Below are 15,981 nucleotides of genomic sequence, written 5' to 3' on the forward strand. Positions count from 1 at the left end.
TAAGCATTTCTGGAATCTGTCTCTCTCCCTTCACTTCTAGCTCCGAATTTCAGACCTGGAATCAGATAGATAGTAATCTCTTCTTGGCTGTTCTCTTATCCTCCTAATTGGATCATAACCTGCTTGAAATGTTTCTGTGGTTTCCCACTGCTTACAGAACTAAAGGGAGACTTAGCAGCATGAAACAAAAGGCCTTCCGTGACTGGTTCCTGCCCATCTCCATGCCATCCCCTGCCACCCCCCACTTCTCATTTTACACCTTCACAGACGCTTGCCATTTGAACGGGAACCATCCTGTGTCATGCTTCCATAGCTTTGCGGATGTTCTTCCACCTAAAATGCCTTTACCATATTGCTTTGTTAATTGTTACACAACCTTAACTCAGTTCAGGTGTTAACTCATTCAACAAACATTTTCTGAGCACCAGGTATGTGTCAGGCAGTGTTGGAGTCCCACAGTTGAGCGGGCACAGAGGGACAGTGTCTTCATGGAGCTTAATTCTGATAGCATTCACTGAACTACCATGGGGCTAAGTATGGGCACTTAGAGTGGGCACTCTGCCTCTGCCCACACCCTCCCCAGCAGCCTGTCCATCCTGCATCCTTACCTTTGCCTGTTAGGCTGAAATAAGCTTCTGGTCTCCCTCCTCTAGTGTACTGTAAATTTCATGAGGGTGGGACCATGCCATATTCATCTCTGCATTCTCGGTGCCCAGAACCGTGCTTAGTACTTGGCAGATTCTCAGTATGGTTCCCTTGTTGAACTCAGCTATCAGTTATAAATCCAAGACTCCGTGTCTCAGCTTAAACTTCCCATTCTCAAGGATGTGACCCTCTAGAACCGGTCAGCCATCCTTATGAGGTACCTCTGACACCTTACACTATTTCTTCCCAGAATTGTGCACAATTGCTTTTTTACAACTATTTACATTATTTGTTTAAATTTGGTTTTCTGTACTAAGTTGTAAACCCCATCAAGAAGGTCGATGGTACAGCTAGAATAGTGCATGGTCTATAATAAATGCTTAATAAATATTTGTTAACTGATAGACTGACAGGTTTTCTCGCTGGAGGAAAGTCCTGAATACATTACTGGGGCTTAAAGAAAATTTAGATTCAATTGCCTGCTGGCCTAATGCCTCACTCTACCCATCTATAAAATGGAGATGCTCCTGTGGGATAATACTGGACAGCAGATGAGCTTTAGATAAAAACAAACCAAACCAAATGTGCATAAATAAATTATGCAAAAAAAGGAAAGTTGGGATTAAAAGATTAAACACATCAGCTGAATTGTCTATTTCAGGGTAGTGCATTTTATTCTCCCACAGGAAATATAAACATTATCTTCTCTTTCTCCTTCCCAGCATCTGAGATGCCATTTCTTGTGCAAAATGGATTTGAATCAGAACAGGTAAAAATTCTTGTGAAGTATTTTGAAGTATATGACCTACAGTTTTAAAATCCACAGTAAAGTTTTATGGAAATGGACTGGGGGAGCAGATCTATCCAAGGGCCAAATACATTGCAACTGTTTTGAAACAGTGAAGGAATTTGTAGACTTGTACTCTTGGCAGAAATAATGTTGATATCATTACTTCTATATGTGCAGACACTTAGAAAAGAAAAAAGAAGTATGAACAAAAACATTGAAATTATTATGTGGTCCCTCTGCTGCCCCAGAATTAGTGACATTCTACACAATCAACACCTGTCGCCAGCATTCCTCTTATTTTCTGAGCTTATCCTTCATTCATTTGTATTATTAGGAAAGTGATTCAAGCTGCTTCATGTAAAACCTTCAGGTAGTATAGACAGCCTATAAGGGAAAAGTGAAGGTCTCATTCATTCTTCCTTTTTCCCCTTCTCTCTCCTCAGAGAAAGATTATTGCCCTGCCTCTGCTGCCTTGTAAGAGAAGGGACAGGAAGCTGAGGGGATGGAGCCTGGCCTGGCCAATGGGACATGGTGTAGCCCCCAGGGAACTAGACTCTGCCTGTAGAGCAGTGATTGTCAGACTATTTGGTGTCAGGACCACTTTATATTCGTAAAAATTAAAACTGAGAAGTTAAAAACAATATGAATTCATTTAAAAAAGTACAACAAACCCACTACATGTTAACATAAATAACATTTTATGAAAAATAATTACATTTTCCTGAATGAAAAAATATTAGTGAGAAAAGTGGCATTGGTTTACATTTTTGCAAGTCTCATTAATGTCTGGCTCAATAGGAGATAGAGGTTCTCGAATCTTGCATATTATATTATCAGAGCACTGACACCTTCACATCACATGTCACATAACTGTAACCTCTGGGAAACTTCACTGTATGTCTCATGAAAGAATGACAGTAAAAATGGGAAATAATGTGTCCTGAAGATCATTTTGATCTCATGTGGGGTCCCCTGGCTACACTTTGAGAACCACCACTGCAGAAAATTTGAAACTGAGTTCCACTTTCTCTTTCATCTTATTGACTCTAGAAGTCTAAGTCAGCCAGGAAAAGGACTAACACACAGGTGTAGGTAGAGCTGAAAGGATTTAGGTGATGGCCAATAAAGAGATTTGACAGTGGAGGGCACAGCTTAACAGGACTGTTATTTTTTTAATCTTCACACCCCACAACCCAACTGCCTGGTGTTTAAGACTTAGGAAAATTTGAGGGAAGGGTCTGGGTAAAATCTTTCAGATTTTCTACCTTTTATTTATTTATTTATTTTTTAAGTCTGATTTGTAAGGCTGGCTTTGTTTTGATCTTGAGACACATTGGGCGAAAGGTGGTGAGCTGCAGTGAAGCTGCTGGTCACTGGATGGTGTGCTAGTGATGGGAAACTCACAGGAGGATGCTGTTCGGAAATGAGTGACCCAATCGCCTTCCTTGTGTCTCACCAGATAAAAATGACCAACAACTCCAACCTGCTCATGATCATTGCTCCCTCCCTGGGATTTGTGCTGTTGGCATTGCTTCTGGCATTTTTCCTTCGAGGTAAGGAGGGCAGGACCAGGTGGGATGAAGCCCTTCCGAGCTTTGGAAACTCCAGGGGCATCTGGGAGTGGATGGATTCTGCTTCCTGCCAGTTTTCCCCATTCCTTAGAGTCCCACTTCTATCATTGCCCTCATCATCCCCGTCAAGGAGGTTAGAGGTAAACTCATTCTTCCCAAGATGCTAAAGGCTTTGAGCATCATCCCCCTGATAGAGTTTATATTTTGGGAAAGAAGAGTAAAAGAAGAGCACCTTTATTTATTGGACACTTATTCTGTGCCAGTCCTGATGCTATATTCGTGACATATCTAACTCGTTTCATGCTATTCTTATCACTATCTTGGGGTGGAGGAAGCCCTGACGCAGACTCCTCCTCTGGCTAGGAATGCCCCAGGAAGAGAGCCATGAATCACCCCGGTCTTCTTATTTGTTCCCTTAAAGTAAAACTTCTTAACCTAGGGTCCACAGATGGACCTCAGGGGACCAGTGAATCCCTTAAAATCGTGTGCAAAGGCACTTGTACATTCATATCTGTATTTTTCAGAGGACAGGGTCCATAGCTGTCATTAGATGCTTGAGCTGGTCCATGACCTTGTGTCTGCCCTCCTCTGCCTTCAAAAAAACAAAAAGTTTTAAAACATTGCAAAAAGAAATCATGAACCAGGGTTTATAGTTTTCATGCCAAGTATAGGTGCGTAGCACCTGTTGCTGTAAAAATGGGGAAAACGTTGTTCTGTAGTCATTAACAGAAACTGGTAGTAAGTGAGGAGCTCTGACTAGTAGTAACCACCTCAGCCTGTTTGAGCAACAACAGTGAAACTCGCGTGTCTCCACATCTATCCCTAGTGAACACTACGAAAGGAAATTTGGAGCTTAGTGGAAGTTTGTCATTAACCTTCATACAATGGCATGTTAGTTTGGGAAATTATGGGTACGTGTCCTAAGGAAGTGTTTTAAAACCCAAGTGAGTACTTGAATTCAAATAACTCAAGAATAAAGCAGATGGGCTTCCCTGGTGGCGCGGTGGTTGCGAGTCCGCCTGCCGATGCAAGGGACACGGGTTCGTGCCCCGGTCCGGGAAGATCCCACATGCCGCGGAGCGGCTGGGCCCGTGAGCCATGGCCGCTGAGCCTGTGCGTCCGGAGCCTGTGCTCCGCAACGGGAGAGGCCACAACAGTGAGAGGCCCACGTACCGCAAAAAAAAAAAAAAGAATAAATCAGCTTAGGGAATTCCCTGGCCCTCCAGTGGCCCTCCCTTTCACTGCCGGGGCCTGGGTTCAATCCCTGGTCAGGGAACTAAGATTCCTCGAGCCTCACAGCCCGGCCAAAAAAAAAAAAAGAATAAAGCAGCTTAACACCATTGCCCACGATGTTGGAACAACTCTGTGATTGATGAGCAGTAACTAGGGGCCTGAAGGAGCAATCCTCTGATCTGGGGAAAGGAGTGGCTTTCTCTACCAAATCCAGTTCCTAAGTTCCCACCTTTGGACCACCTCTGCTCTTCATAATGTTGCTCCGTCCTTCCCCCAGCATTTCACATAAGCACAGCTACTCTGCTTCTAACCTGGCCTTGTCTTTTCAGGGAAAGTCATGAAAACCAGTTGTGTCCAGAAACACATCAGGTAATTCATCTTGCATGACTGACTCTTGTAATGATTGTACAAGCTGTTACAAATGATTAGATACTATTCGGTGGTTTAATGACTTGTGTTTGTATTCTGATTAAATACACGGTTGGAGAAATGTGGCATTAGAGGTGGAAAAGATGTGGGGATTCAGCTCATGTTAACCTCTATCTTGGTTAACACTATGATATTTGTCCAGAATGCAAATACGGTGGCAGGTTGCATTAACAGAAGTATGACATGCAAACGAAAGAAGGTGATATGTCATTCTACCCATTATTTGTTCCACTCTGGGTGACTCACTTTAAAAGGTCATTGTTAAACTGGAGTTCACTGAGAGGAGAGTTGGCAGTATGGAAAATGAAAAAAACATGTATAGTATCATCCTGGGATTTAATTCCTCTGGCAAATTAGACCATGGGAGTAGTTTTTTGTTTGTTTTTTAAATAATTTGAAGAGTCTCTGGAAAGGGATTTTGGATATCTGTCCTGTTATATAGCTTTTTGGTAAAGAAATGAAAAGATTTGGTGTAAACTGTGATGAAGACCTTGCTTTCACTTAATAATTGCATCAATACCACAATATCTATATTAACAAGTAGGGAAACTGAAGGTTAGCAAGGTAACTTTTCAAAATCATACTTGGAGATCCTCTTGGTAGATAAACACATTTAGATGATGATTTTATACTTTGCTAATACAGAAACTTTAAATCCCCTTATTATAATAGATTGGCAAAAGCCCTTTATCCCCTGTGACCTCAGTTTTCCCATCTGTGAAATGTGAGGCTTGGACCGGATGGACTCTGAGCCCTTTTAACTCTAACAGCCCTTGATTAGGTGTTTTATAATCTAGCAGCATCCATTCATTCCTGGTCTTGGTGTTTCTCATCATCAGCCTCTCTTCTCTCTTTACAGGCTAGACAGTGTTGGAGAAGGTAAAAATGTCCTCGACGAAAGAGAAGATGAAGATGGTCTTTTCACACTCTAAAGTGCCCCTTTCTCTTAGGATTGAGGATGAGGATATGGTGTGTGAATTATCAAACTAAGTCTTAGAATTTTTTTTTTAAACCATCTGTTGCCTTGCTGTCACTGATCCAGTCTTGCCTTAGTTTCACAAGTGAAAGTTACCTTAGAGACCACACCTTCTCATGGTTTAATCTCTGTAGCATCACTGCTAAGTGATCTTCCACAGTATAATTGAACACCTTCAGTGATGGTGAACTCACTATCACACCCAAGGAAGTCCATTCAATCTCAGGGCACTTCTGAGACTTAGAAATATTTAGAACAAAGACTGTGTCCAGATAGCATCTGCCTGCTGGTCCTAGTTGAACTCCTTGTGCTTACACAGAACAGGTCTAAACTCTCTTCTACCTGGTAGCAGTGCTCCAGATGCTGAAAGGAGAACCTTATGTTTCTCTATGGGACATGATTTCTGGTCTCTTCCCTACCCTAGTTGCCTTTGCCTTGCATGCATTTGTATCTCTTCTTTTATGCCCAGCTTTATGAATTCAGTGCCCCACTCTGGGTATGGTATGAGTATCCCTGCATTAATGATTCTCATCAATAACATATTGATGATATATTATGTATTGATTGTCATCAATAATGCAGGAAACGACACGGAATCACACCGTCATTTTGACCCACCTCTAACACGTCTAGGTTTTCTATTATTTTCTGTTCACACCTGAGTATCTTTAGAGGTTACCATAGTGTCACATCTTAATTCTTGCTTGGGGAATTTAATGTTAGAAACAGCCAAGAGTTCATCAGAGTAAATTGTGGTGAATGACATGTATGTTCAAGCAGGGCCGGCACATGGATGTGACAGTGAGTCGGTCCAGATCAGTTTCTCTAAATAAAGTTCATGGGAATTGACTCCTCAATAAGAACAGGATTATTTAAACACTGAGAGCTAGTAGCATGAGGAACCATGGGAGAGAGGTTAAAACAAGCAGTTGATGACTGAATGGAAAAAATGTGCACCTGAGTTAGAGGCCTCTGGTTGGGCAGAAATGTGGAAAGTCAGCCAGAGCTGAAAGAAATTTATCTGAAATACTTCCTGGTATGTTTGGGGCAGTTAACCGCCTTAATGAAATAAGTGCACAGTCTTTCCAGGTAACCATACTTTATATTTCGACTCTCTGGACATTACTTTTAAGAGAGGGGGGAAAAAAGCAGTCTTATGACTTGACTGCTACAGCCTCTAGATTCCTCAAACTGTTAGTTCACACGGATCCCGCAGTTAATAACAACATCCCCCTCTCACCTGAGCACTTGGAGAACTACCTGCCCAGAGCAGCATGCCTTCTGCCTCACTCTTTGGGTGCCAAGGTGAGTGGCAGGACTAAGTGAAGGAAATAATTAGCAGCACACGGGTTGCTTCTTTATTTGGCTTGACTATCTCCTCTGTGTTAACTGAAAATACTGGAAATGACTTGACCAGCCTGTTACATTCAAATGTAGAAACTGGGGGTGGGTGGGTGGGCGTGGGGCAATAGAGTCAGGTGCAGGGCTTCAGTGTCCGCATCTGGAAAATGCAGTGGGACTAGGTGACCTTGTACAAACAGGTTTTAATATTTCACGGGTCACTGAGACTCCCCATCCTAACTTAGCTCATGCTGCCTACTCACCTTCCCAAACGACCACCACCAGTGCCATGACCAACTTGGGTCTGCCTGGAAAAGCCGACAGCAAATACCATACCCCCTAAACAGAACATCTCAGCTCAGTGAGTATCTTTGTGTTTTGCAAGGGGTCATCTGCAGTCTTTTTCCCAATTATATTTCTGCAACTCCTCGGTCAGATTCAGAAACATTTAAATGAGTAGTTGTAGTATTTTACAACTGGTAATGGCCTCCAGGACCCTTTGGCCTCGTAGCTCTCAACCTTAGCTGAACACTGCAATTATCTGGGAAATTTTTTTAAATGTCAATTCCTGAGTCCTACCCTTTAGAAGATTCTTTTCTAATTGGTCTGGGCTGTGGCCTGGGCATCTGATTTTTTTTTTTTTTAATGCTCCAAGTGGTTCTAATGTGCAGCCAGGGCTGAGAGCCACTGCTGTTGCTACGTGGTTCTCAAATGGGGCACTTCAGACCAGCAGCCTGAGCATCACCTGGACCTTGTTAGTCATACACGTTCTCATCCCCACGCCACCCCTACTGACTCAGAAACTCCCAAGTGGAGCCCCGTGATCTGTAGTTGAACAAGCCTTCCAGGTGATTATGATGCACCTTAGAGTTGGAGAACTGTGGAAGCATAATAATCCCTAACAGGAGGATGGAGATTTTAAGAAAATACTCTCCTGTGACCAGGGCTCTGTGGTGGTGGGTGTGGCCATGCCGGGCAGGTGGGGTGGAGGGAGGAGTGGGAGTTTCCAGCAGCCAGCGCCCAAGGTCTGGGTGGACTCCTTGTCAGCCCTCTGTTAAGCTAGCATTACTTTCTGCCTGGACTCTTAGGGTAGCGTCTAACCATCCTCACCAACTTCACTCCTTTCTGTCCCCAGTTTGTTCTCCCTGCTGTGATAGAGGAATCTTCCCAATGCAGATGTGAGATTCCTATCTCCTGATTTCCACCCAAGGGGGCATAGAAGAAGCACGCTTAGGCTCTGTCTAAGGCTGGGGTGGCAAACTCAGAGGACAGCCAGCTGATGCGGAGGAGTGAAGCAGGGGGAAGTGGTGTGGCCTCTACTGAAATGGAAGTTTGTGTGTCCACTTACAGGCACTAACACTCACACTTAGTATTTTTCTTTTTTTTTTTTTTTTTTTTTTTTTTTTTTTTTTTTTTTGCGGTACGCGGGCCTCTCCCCGCCGTGGCCTCTCCCGTTGCGGAGCACAGGCTCCGGACGCGCAGGCTCAGCGGCCACGGCTCACGGGCCCAGCCGCTCTGCGGCATGTGGGATCTTCCCGGACCGGGGCACGAACCCGCGTCCCCTGCATCGGCAGGCGGACTCCCAACCACTGCGCCACCAGGGAAGCCCCACACTTAGTATTAAAATAATGTCCTAGTTAAGCAGAACATGGCCAGGAACTAGAAAAGGCAGCTAGTTTGAGACTCAAAGGTTTCGGGGGTGGGGAGTGGAAGTCACAGAATGATGAATTAATAAATATATAATTCTTATACTGAGACTCCTTGATCTGAGGAGTTTGCTGGGGCACTTGTTCCTCTTTCCCTGTCTGTGCAATCAGGATGAATTGGTAGCAGTCTACAAACAACTCCCTAGTATCTATTGCGTAGGGGGCCCAGAAGAGAGAATCACTTCCCTTAAGGAGCCTAAAAATCGAAATGAGACAAAACCCACCAGGGAAATGCAGTAGAAGGGAATCAGAGTCATGTCTTTATTTCCACAAGGAAGGACTTTGATGGAGACAGGGCTCTTACAGTTGATGTTTACATGGTGGGACCACAGCCAAACCTTGAGGATTTAAAGCAACCTAATTCTGCAACCTCGACCTTGGCCTTTCTAGACTAAAAGAAATGGATAACATCCCATCCTTAAGGAGCATTTGCTATCTTCTGGGTGCTCCTCTACCAAGTGTGTCAAGGCAGTTTCTCATTGAATCCTCACAGCTGCCCCATGAAACAGTATATTACTCCCGAGAAAACAGAAGCAGAGAGAAGTGAAGAAATTTGCTCAAGGTCACATAGTCCTACTCGCAGTGACAGAGCCGCGTCTGGAAACAAGGCCTGAAGAGCTCCACGCTCTTCACCACTACCCCATACTTCACAGGGATGGCCCTCATTTAACACTTCAGGCATTTGAAACTGAGACACTGACCCGTGTTGGTCCGAAATGGGTTTTAGTTTACTCAGGTCCACAGCAACGTGAGTGTTGGGATTCTTCTCCAATGCCAACACCTTTATAGCTCAATCTTCCCTTGCCCCCCGTATTAGTTACGCAGGATCTTATTTGCATTTGCGGAGGAAGCTGCTAGTAGAGAAGCTGGCAGGAACCTTAACGAAGCCAGGTGGACCCACTGAAATGGGAATGGGTTGAACTAAGTCATGAAGAGCTGAAGTCAGCTGTCAGCAGGGTTAACGAAAGGTTAACGGGAATCCGGCAGTGAGTGGCTGGTGAGGCTCTTTGTCTCTCTAAAGTGGGCTCCCTACGTGGAGGGAGGAAACCACTTGTAACCAAAAGGCTGGATCTGAAATAGAGTTTCATTTAGATTTGTCCACAAGTTACAGTCTTAAGAAAAAAAAAAAAAGCACCGTGAGTTCTCGGCTCTCTGAGCACTAAAGGACAGCAAAGGGAGGTGTTCCCGAATATGATGAATGCTCATGCTGCTGTGGAAGAGCCTGGGGAGACCTGGAGATGGCTGCTCGCAAAACAGAAGGTGGGTTCACTTTCTAATTGCGCTGAAAAGGTGTACTTCTGCAGTTGTAGCTTTATCCACGTTGCATAAGCAGTAGGGGGACGGGGGAGCAGGAAAGACCCTACACACCTTTCAATTCAACTCTCATTTCTTAGCTGATGAAACTGAGGTCGAGAGTGGGGGAATGAGTTACCCCAGGCTACACAGGAAACCAGTGCTAGAGCAGAGACCTAAACCGTGCAACCCTAGATTTACCTCTACGGCCCTGTTATAACCTTGTTCTTGGAATTTTCTAGTTTCACCTGCCTGATTAGTTACCCTTTGAAGTCACATTCTTTAAGTTCTTGTTGGGCATGCAACTCCGCATTTCTTTTCCATAAGCTATCTTTCCCAGCACACACTTGACCCTGAGGTGGACTCTTGCTCTCAGAAAGAGGAATCGGAACGCTGAAGTGCAAAGCTTGGCTGTTGCTCTCTTAGGGACGCCGCCATTAACTAGGGTGACCAACTTGTCCCAGTTTTAACAATCAGAATCCTTGCATGCAATAACCTCCCCTCGATCCCCGACAAACTGGGATGGTTTGTCAACCCAAGTCCATAACGAAATTAGAGAAAAAAAACAACAACCCTCTGAGTTCTTTCATTCACTGCCCCAGCTCTTGACTTTATTGCAGGGATTATTTCTTTTTCTGTGACTTTGCAATTAGACCCAAGGGGAATTTAATTTCAGATCCAGCATTAGAATAGACTGCAAAATCTAGATTCTAGACTCTTGCTATGCAAACTGTGGGCCTCAGAAAAATATTGTCATCACCTGGGAGCTAGTTAGTAATGCAGAATATCAGTCCCACCCCAGACCCTCAAAATCTGCATTTAAATAAGGCCTCTGTGTGATTCACATGCACATTAAAGATTGGGAAGTACTTGTCTAAACCACTGATTTTCAAACTTGGCTGTACACTGGAATCTTGTGGGGAGCTTAAAAAAGTCCTGAAGCTGGACTCCCCTCTGCACTCTTGGTTTAATTGGCATGGGGGAGACCTGGGCTTCAGGAGATTTTAAAGCACCTCAGGTACTTCTAATATACGGCCATGTTTGCAAACCACTATTTTAAAGAGAGGACAGCTTTGCACCAGAAAGTAATGATGCTAATTAATCAGGTTAACTCTTAGCCTAAGTTATAGGTTTATGTGAGTCTAGTCCAAGAAATGATCAATAAAATTGCTCAAGAAGACCTTAGGAGACAAGATAATGACCTCAATGCCCCAATTACTGTGGACATGAGGCCCATTAGAGTAATTAAAAACCAAGATATAATATTTGGTTTGTGGAAAGTGATAATGAGAAAACAGAAAAGATAAACAGAGAAGGAATGTCTGGGTGGGGGACAGGGTAGTGCTATTAATCTCTTCAGAGGTATCAGAGGCATAATGAGGAGATGGCACCAAGGTGATAAGAGAAACATGGAGGATGGGTTAAGTGGAAACCTTTGTTGCAGAGCAAGGAACTTGGTCGAAAGTCAACTCTCTGCCCTCCGGTACCTAAATATAATGGGAGACCCTGTATGTATGTGAATTTGGTGAAGGGAGTATGTTCAACCAAGGGAGTACATTCACATCTCTGTAGAAGGTTGCTGCTAGTCACAAGGAACAGATAGTTAATTGTTTTAGTGCTTTTCTAAGTACGTGAAGATGCAAGAATCCAGGTTCATAAAAGTTTTCTTCTGAAAATATCTAACTATCTGAAGACCTGTTCTGCCTTTTTCCACAGAACACAGAGTTCCTCATTCCTGATCTTCCACCCTGAACTTCTTTCAGGGTGTGTTAAGGTCGGCAGCTACAGGGGCTCATCACTCAATCCTTGTAGAGCCAGGTGGTTAGTGACATTCTTTAGTTGGCAATGAGATATTCGAGTCTCTGTGACTTTCCTTGACTCTTCCTTCATGGTTGCAGGTGGCTGCCACAGCTCTGCTATCCCCTCACACAAGTGCATCCCAAGCAGGAAGGAAGAGGTAGACAGGGAATGGGACTTTTTCCCTAACATGACACTTATCTTTTGTCAAAAAGGGAAATGTTTCATAGAGTTTACCAGAAGACCTCCGCATATATTTCACTGGGTCACAGGCCCACCCTTAGGCAAGAAGGACTGAGGCTGTGCCCATGGCCGTTCAGCCAAAATTTAGGATCTGTCAGCGTGGAAGAAACTGGGAATGGCTGTTGGGCAAACAGTCTTGATTTCTACCACATTCACTCATCTAACAAAAGCGTATTGGGTGTCTCCTATGTGCCAAAGGGCCGTGTTGGGTGCTGGGGTATAACGATGAACTAGATAGACCTGCCTGGTCCCTTCCCAGACAGCTTACAGTCTACAAAGCCATTTCCGTCCTTATTAAGCCAAATTCATAGTACAGAAATTTGAATCATTTCTAATGTACCTGAGAGGCAAAAAGAATGAAGAGAGAAAAAAGAATGAAAGTTTGGAATTCTGCATGCACACTTCCTGGAAGCTGTGGAACTGTGCCTTTGATGCAAGTGTCCGGTGTCAATGCAGGTTGGGGGTGGAAACATTCTGCCCTAGGAGGTGATGGCCAATTAGAGCGAAAATTCTTAGCTACCGTGAAACTTTGTAAGCTCAGTAGAGAGTGGTCAGCTTGGTAAAAGTGCAGTGTTAGAGGAATGGAAATGACCACTTCTGTATTTCTATGCTGTTTCATACTTTTCTAAGCATTTTCAAACACATAGCAGTCTGTGTCATAGGAAGGGTACATCTCCATTTTATAAAGGAGAAAAAGGGAAGCACAGAGAGGTCCAGTGACATTCCAGGTTCCCTGTATCGTGAATGAGAGCTAGAATCAAGCGTCCTCAATCCAGGAGTCAATATCATCTTCATGGGGTGCCTGCCATGTGCACCTAGCTTTGCAGTTGGACCTACTCACAGGGCCAGCAGTCAGCACTAACATGATTTCAGCACTTCTGTGTGCCAGGCACTACCCGAAGCACTTTAAATGCGCTATTTTATTTAATCATAGCAACGTCTCTGTGAGGGATCTGCCAGTTTCATGCCTGTTTGATAGATGAGGAAATGGAAGCTCAGATACAAAAAGTAGCTTGTTTGCAGTCCAGCTGGATTCAAACTCTGGAGTCGCTCCAAAGTCCAGGGCCTTAGCCCCTGTGCCCTGGCCCCTCCAGATACATAAAGTACCGTGGTGATCTCTCAATGATTATACTAGTGTGTGAGGTAGAAAGGACTATTCAGCTGGAAGTTGTAGGTTTCCCCCTAATAACCTCAGCAAAATCAGGTGTTCTCCCTGCCTACGTCTGTCTGAATACAACAGACCTGGAAATGGGAGTGGGGGGAGTGTAAAGGACATGAAGCCAGAGGGTCTTGGGGCCTGGGCCTCACATTCTTGAAGAGACTAGAGTTTAGATTTACCACCAAATGAGGCTATGTTTTCAGGCATAGAGATTGAATGATCAGGATTGAACATTTAACATATGCTCCAAAATGGCCTCCTCCCTCCCTTTTAAGATATAACCTGAGAGACAGAAACAAAACAGAAAGAGAAAGGAAGTGGCCTGGAGAGCCTGCCGTCCTCCTCCCTGCCCTTGCCCTTATGCTGCCTTTTATCTCTGTTCTCTACCTGGTTATCTCTCTTCCTTGGGCTCTGCTCTCTTTCCTTGACCCTGCTCTTCCCTCTGAGATGCCTTCAGCAGCTCCATCAACAAAGTCCCATCATTTCTTTTCTCCTGATTCAGGATGCCTCTGCATCATTTTATTCTGTTCCTCTGAGCTTTGGTTTTCAATCTCTTCCCAAACTTAATCTCAGATCCTTCTTCACTGGGATGAAAAAAAAAAAGACCGAACGAGATGACACAGCCTGACAATACACAACCTGAAAATACATTCTGACTGGGGGATCAAGATAATTAGAAAAGACAGCAGAGTCTTGCTTCCCCATAATGCCCTGGACATGCCATGGTGAAATAAGTTTTTAATTAAGCAAAGGCTCACCATCAACTAATGCTACAATCTCCTCTTCATCCACCACCTTTTAAAAATAATGGTTGAAAAATTCTGTAATGCATTGGTATATGGAAAGAGCACAGGTCTTGGAGTCAAACTGGCCCAGAACCTGAAGCTGCTCTTGCCTGGCTGGGTGGCCCAGGACAAGTCGTTTGGTTTCTCTTTGTCTAAGTTTCATCACCTGTAAATTGGGAATAATAATGGGACCCTCCTCATAAGTAAGCATTAGATGTAGCAATGCTAGGAAAGCACTGGCACAGGGTGGGTGCTCCATAAATAGTTGGCGCTGTTGTCGTAGTTCCCTCTCCAGCCCCAGCAAGTTCAGAGTCTATGTTTACTAAAACTTGCTGGCAGGACCTGCATAGCCCCCAGTGAGGATAGATCCTGGGCATCACGTTGAACCTGGGGGCTTCCAGTCTATCTAAGAAGCTGTGTGAATGATTTGCGGTTCTCATACTTTAGAGAGCCTAAGAATCATCTGGGAACATGTTAAAATACACATACCTGGGTCCAACCCCCATGAGATGCTGATTCAGTGAGTCTGGAATTGGGTCCTACTGCTTGCGTTTTTTATAACCTCACTTGGTGGAGTTCTGAAGCAGGGGGCACAGACGCTTTGAGGGTGGCTCAGAAGCTCACGATCAAACAGTGCTGCTATTAGCCATCCCGATTCCTGACCCCTCTGCCTTGCCATCCTTTTCTGAACTCTGACCCTGCTTTATCTTTGTCTCTGGGCCCTGTGCTCAGCTCTGATTTTGCTCTTTTGTGGCCAACTGTGGCTGACCCCAGGGCATTGCCCACTTCATCTGTGGTTCTTACTCTCACTTATTGCTCTTGGTTCACAGCTAATGTTCATGAACACCTCTAAGTTTGGGCTTTTGGCTTAATCCTGTTTTCGATCCTAAATTCCTCAAAGGTGATGCTGGCACTCTTGTGGCTTCTGCACATCTGTTGACAGTTGTCATTTGCTGTCCTCTCCTGCCTCTCATTTGTGTCTTTGGTACCAGCCACTCCTTTGGATTTCCAGTATGATGGAGTATCTTGGACCATGGCGAGGGCATCATTTCGAACTTGAATCATGATTTAAAAACACCAGGAATGTGGAATGTAGACAATGCATTGCATGTTTATGTTAAAGTATGCCGGGTAATTTTCTATTTGAATTTTAAATCCATCTTGTCTATCTTGGTTCATTGTGGGGCTTTTCTACCCCCAACAAATGATGAAGACTATAAGAAAATGCTCTGGTTTCTGCCTGGATTCATACTTTAAAAAAAAAAAAAAATTGTGATAATACACATATACCATAAAATTTGCCATTTTATCCATTTTTTAATGTACAATTCAGTGGTATTAATTACATTCACAATGTTGTACAAAATTATGTATGTTATCTATTTTCGAAACTTCTTCATCATCCCAAAGAGAAAGTCAGTAACAGTTAAGCAATAACTTCCCCCTTCCCTCAGCTCCTGGCAACCACCATTCTACTTTCTGTCTGAATTTGTCTATTCTAGATATTTCATGTAAGTGCAATAATATTTGTTCTTCTTTGTATGGCTTTTTCATGTAGTGTAATGTTTTTAAGTTTCATCCATGTTGTAGCATGTACCAGAACTTCATTCCTTTTTATGGATGAGTAACATTCCATTGTATGTATACACCACGCTGTGTTTATCCATTCATCTGTTGATAGACACTGGGGTGTTTCCACTGTTTGGCTATAATAAGTGCAATGATCATTGGTGTACAAGTATCTGTTAAAGTCTCTGCTTAAGATTTTTGGGGTCTATATCTATGATGAAATTGCCGGGTCATATGGTAATTCTGTGTTTAGCTTTTTGAGGAACTACCATGCCATTTGGCTCAGTGGGTGCACCATTTTATATTCCCACCCCCAATGTACAAACGTTCCAATTGTTCTACATCCTTACCAACGCTTTTTACTTTCCTTAAAAATGAAAAAAAAGAAACCAAAAAAAAAAACCTTAGCCATTCTAGTAAGTGTGAGGTGATATCTGCTGGTTT

At 43.7% G+C, this 15,981-nt stretch overlaps 1 protein-coding gene across 3 annotated transcripts in view; it reads left to right on the forward strand.

The window, feature by feature from the left end:
- LOC131756124 (T-cell immunoglobulin and mucin domain-containing protein 4) overlaps positions 1-6,499 on the forward strand; it is a 104,816-nt gene extending 98,317 nt beyond the window's left edge. For 2 of the 3 annotated variants that reach the window (XM_067032009.1, XM_059062951.2), the window contains exons 6-9: positions 1,368-1,414; positions 2,895-2,988; positions 4,569-4,608; positions 5,528-6,499. In XM_067032009.1, coding sequence (XP_066888110.1) covers positions 1,368-1,414; positions 2,895-2,988; positions 4,569-4,608; positions 5,528-5,600 — 254 coding nt within the window. In that variant the 3' untranslated portion in view covers positions 5,601-6,499. The remainder of the gene's footprint in view (positions 1-1,367; positions 1,415-2,894; positions 2,989-4,568; positions 4,609-5,527) is intronic. The other variant, XM_067032008.1, reaches the window with a different exon arrangement.
- The last annotated feature ends 9,482 nt before the right edge of the window (positions 6,500-15,981 follow it).

This window comes from Kogia breviceps, chromosome 4 (assembly GCF_026419965.1).
Source record: "Kogia breviceps isolate mKogBre1 chromosome 4, mKogBre1 haplotype 1, whole genome shotgun sequence".
In the NCBI taxonomy this organism is placed as follows: Eukaryota; Metazoa; Chordata; class Mammalia; order Artiodactyla; family Physeteridae; genus Kogia; species Kogia breviceps.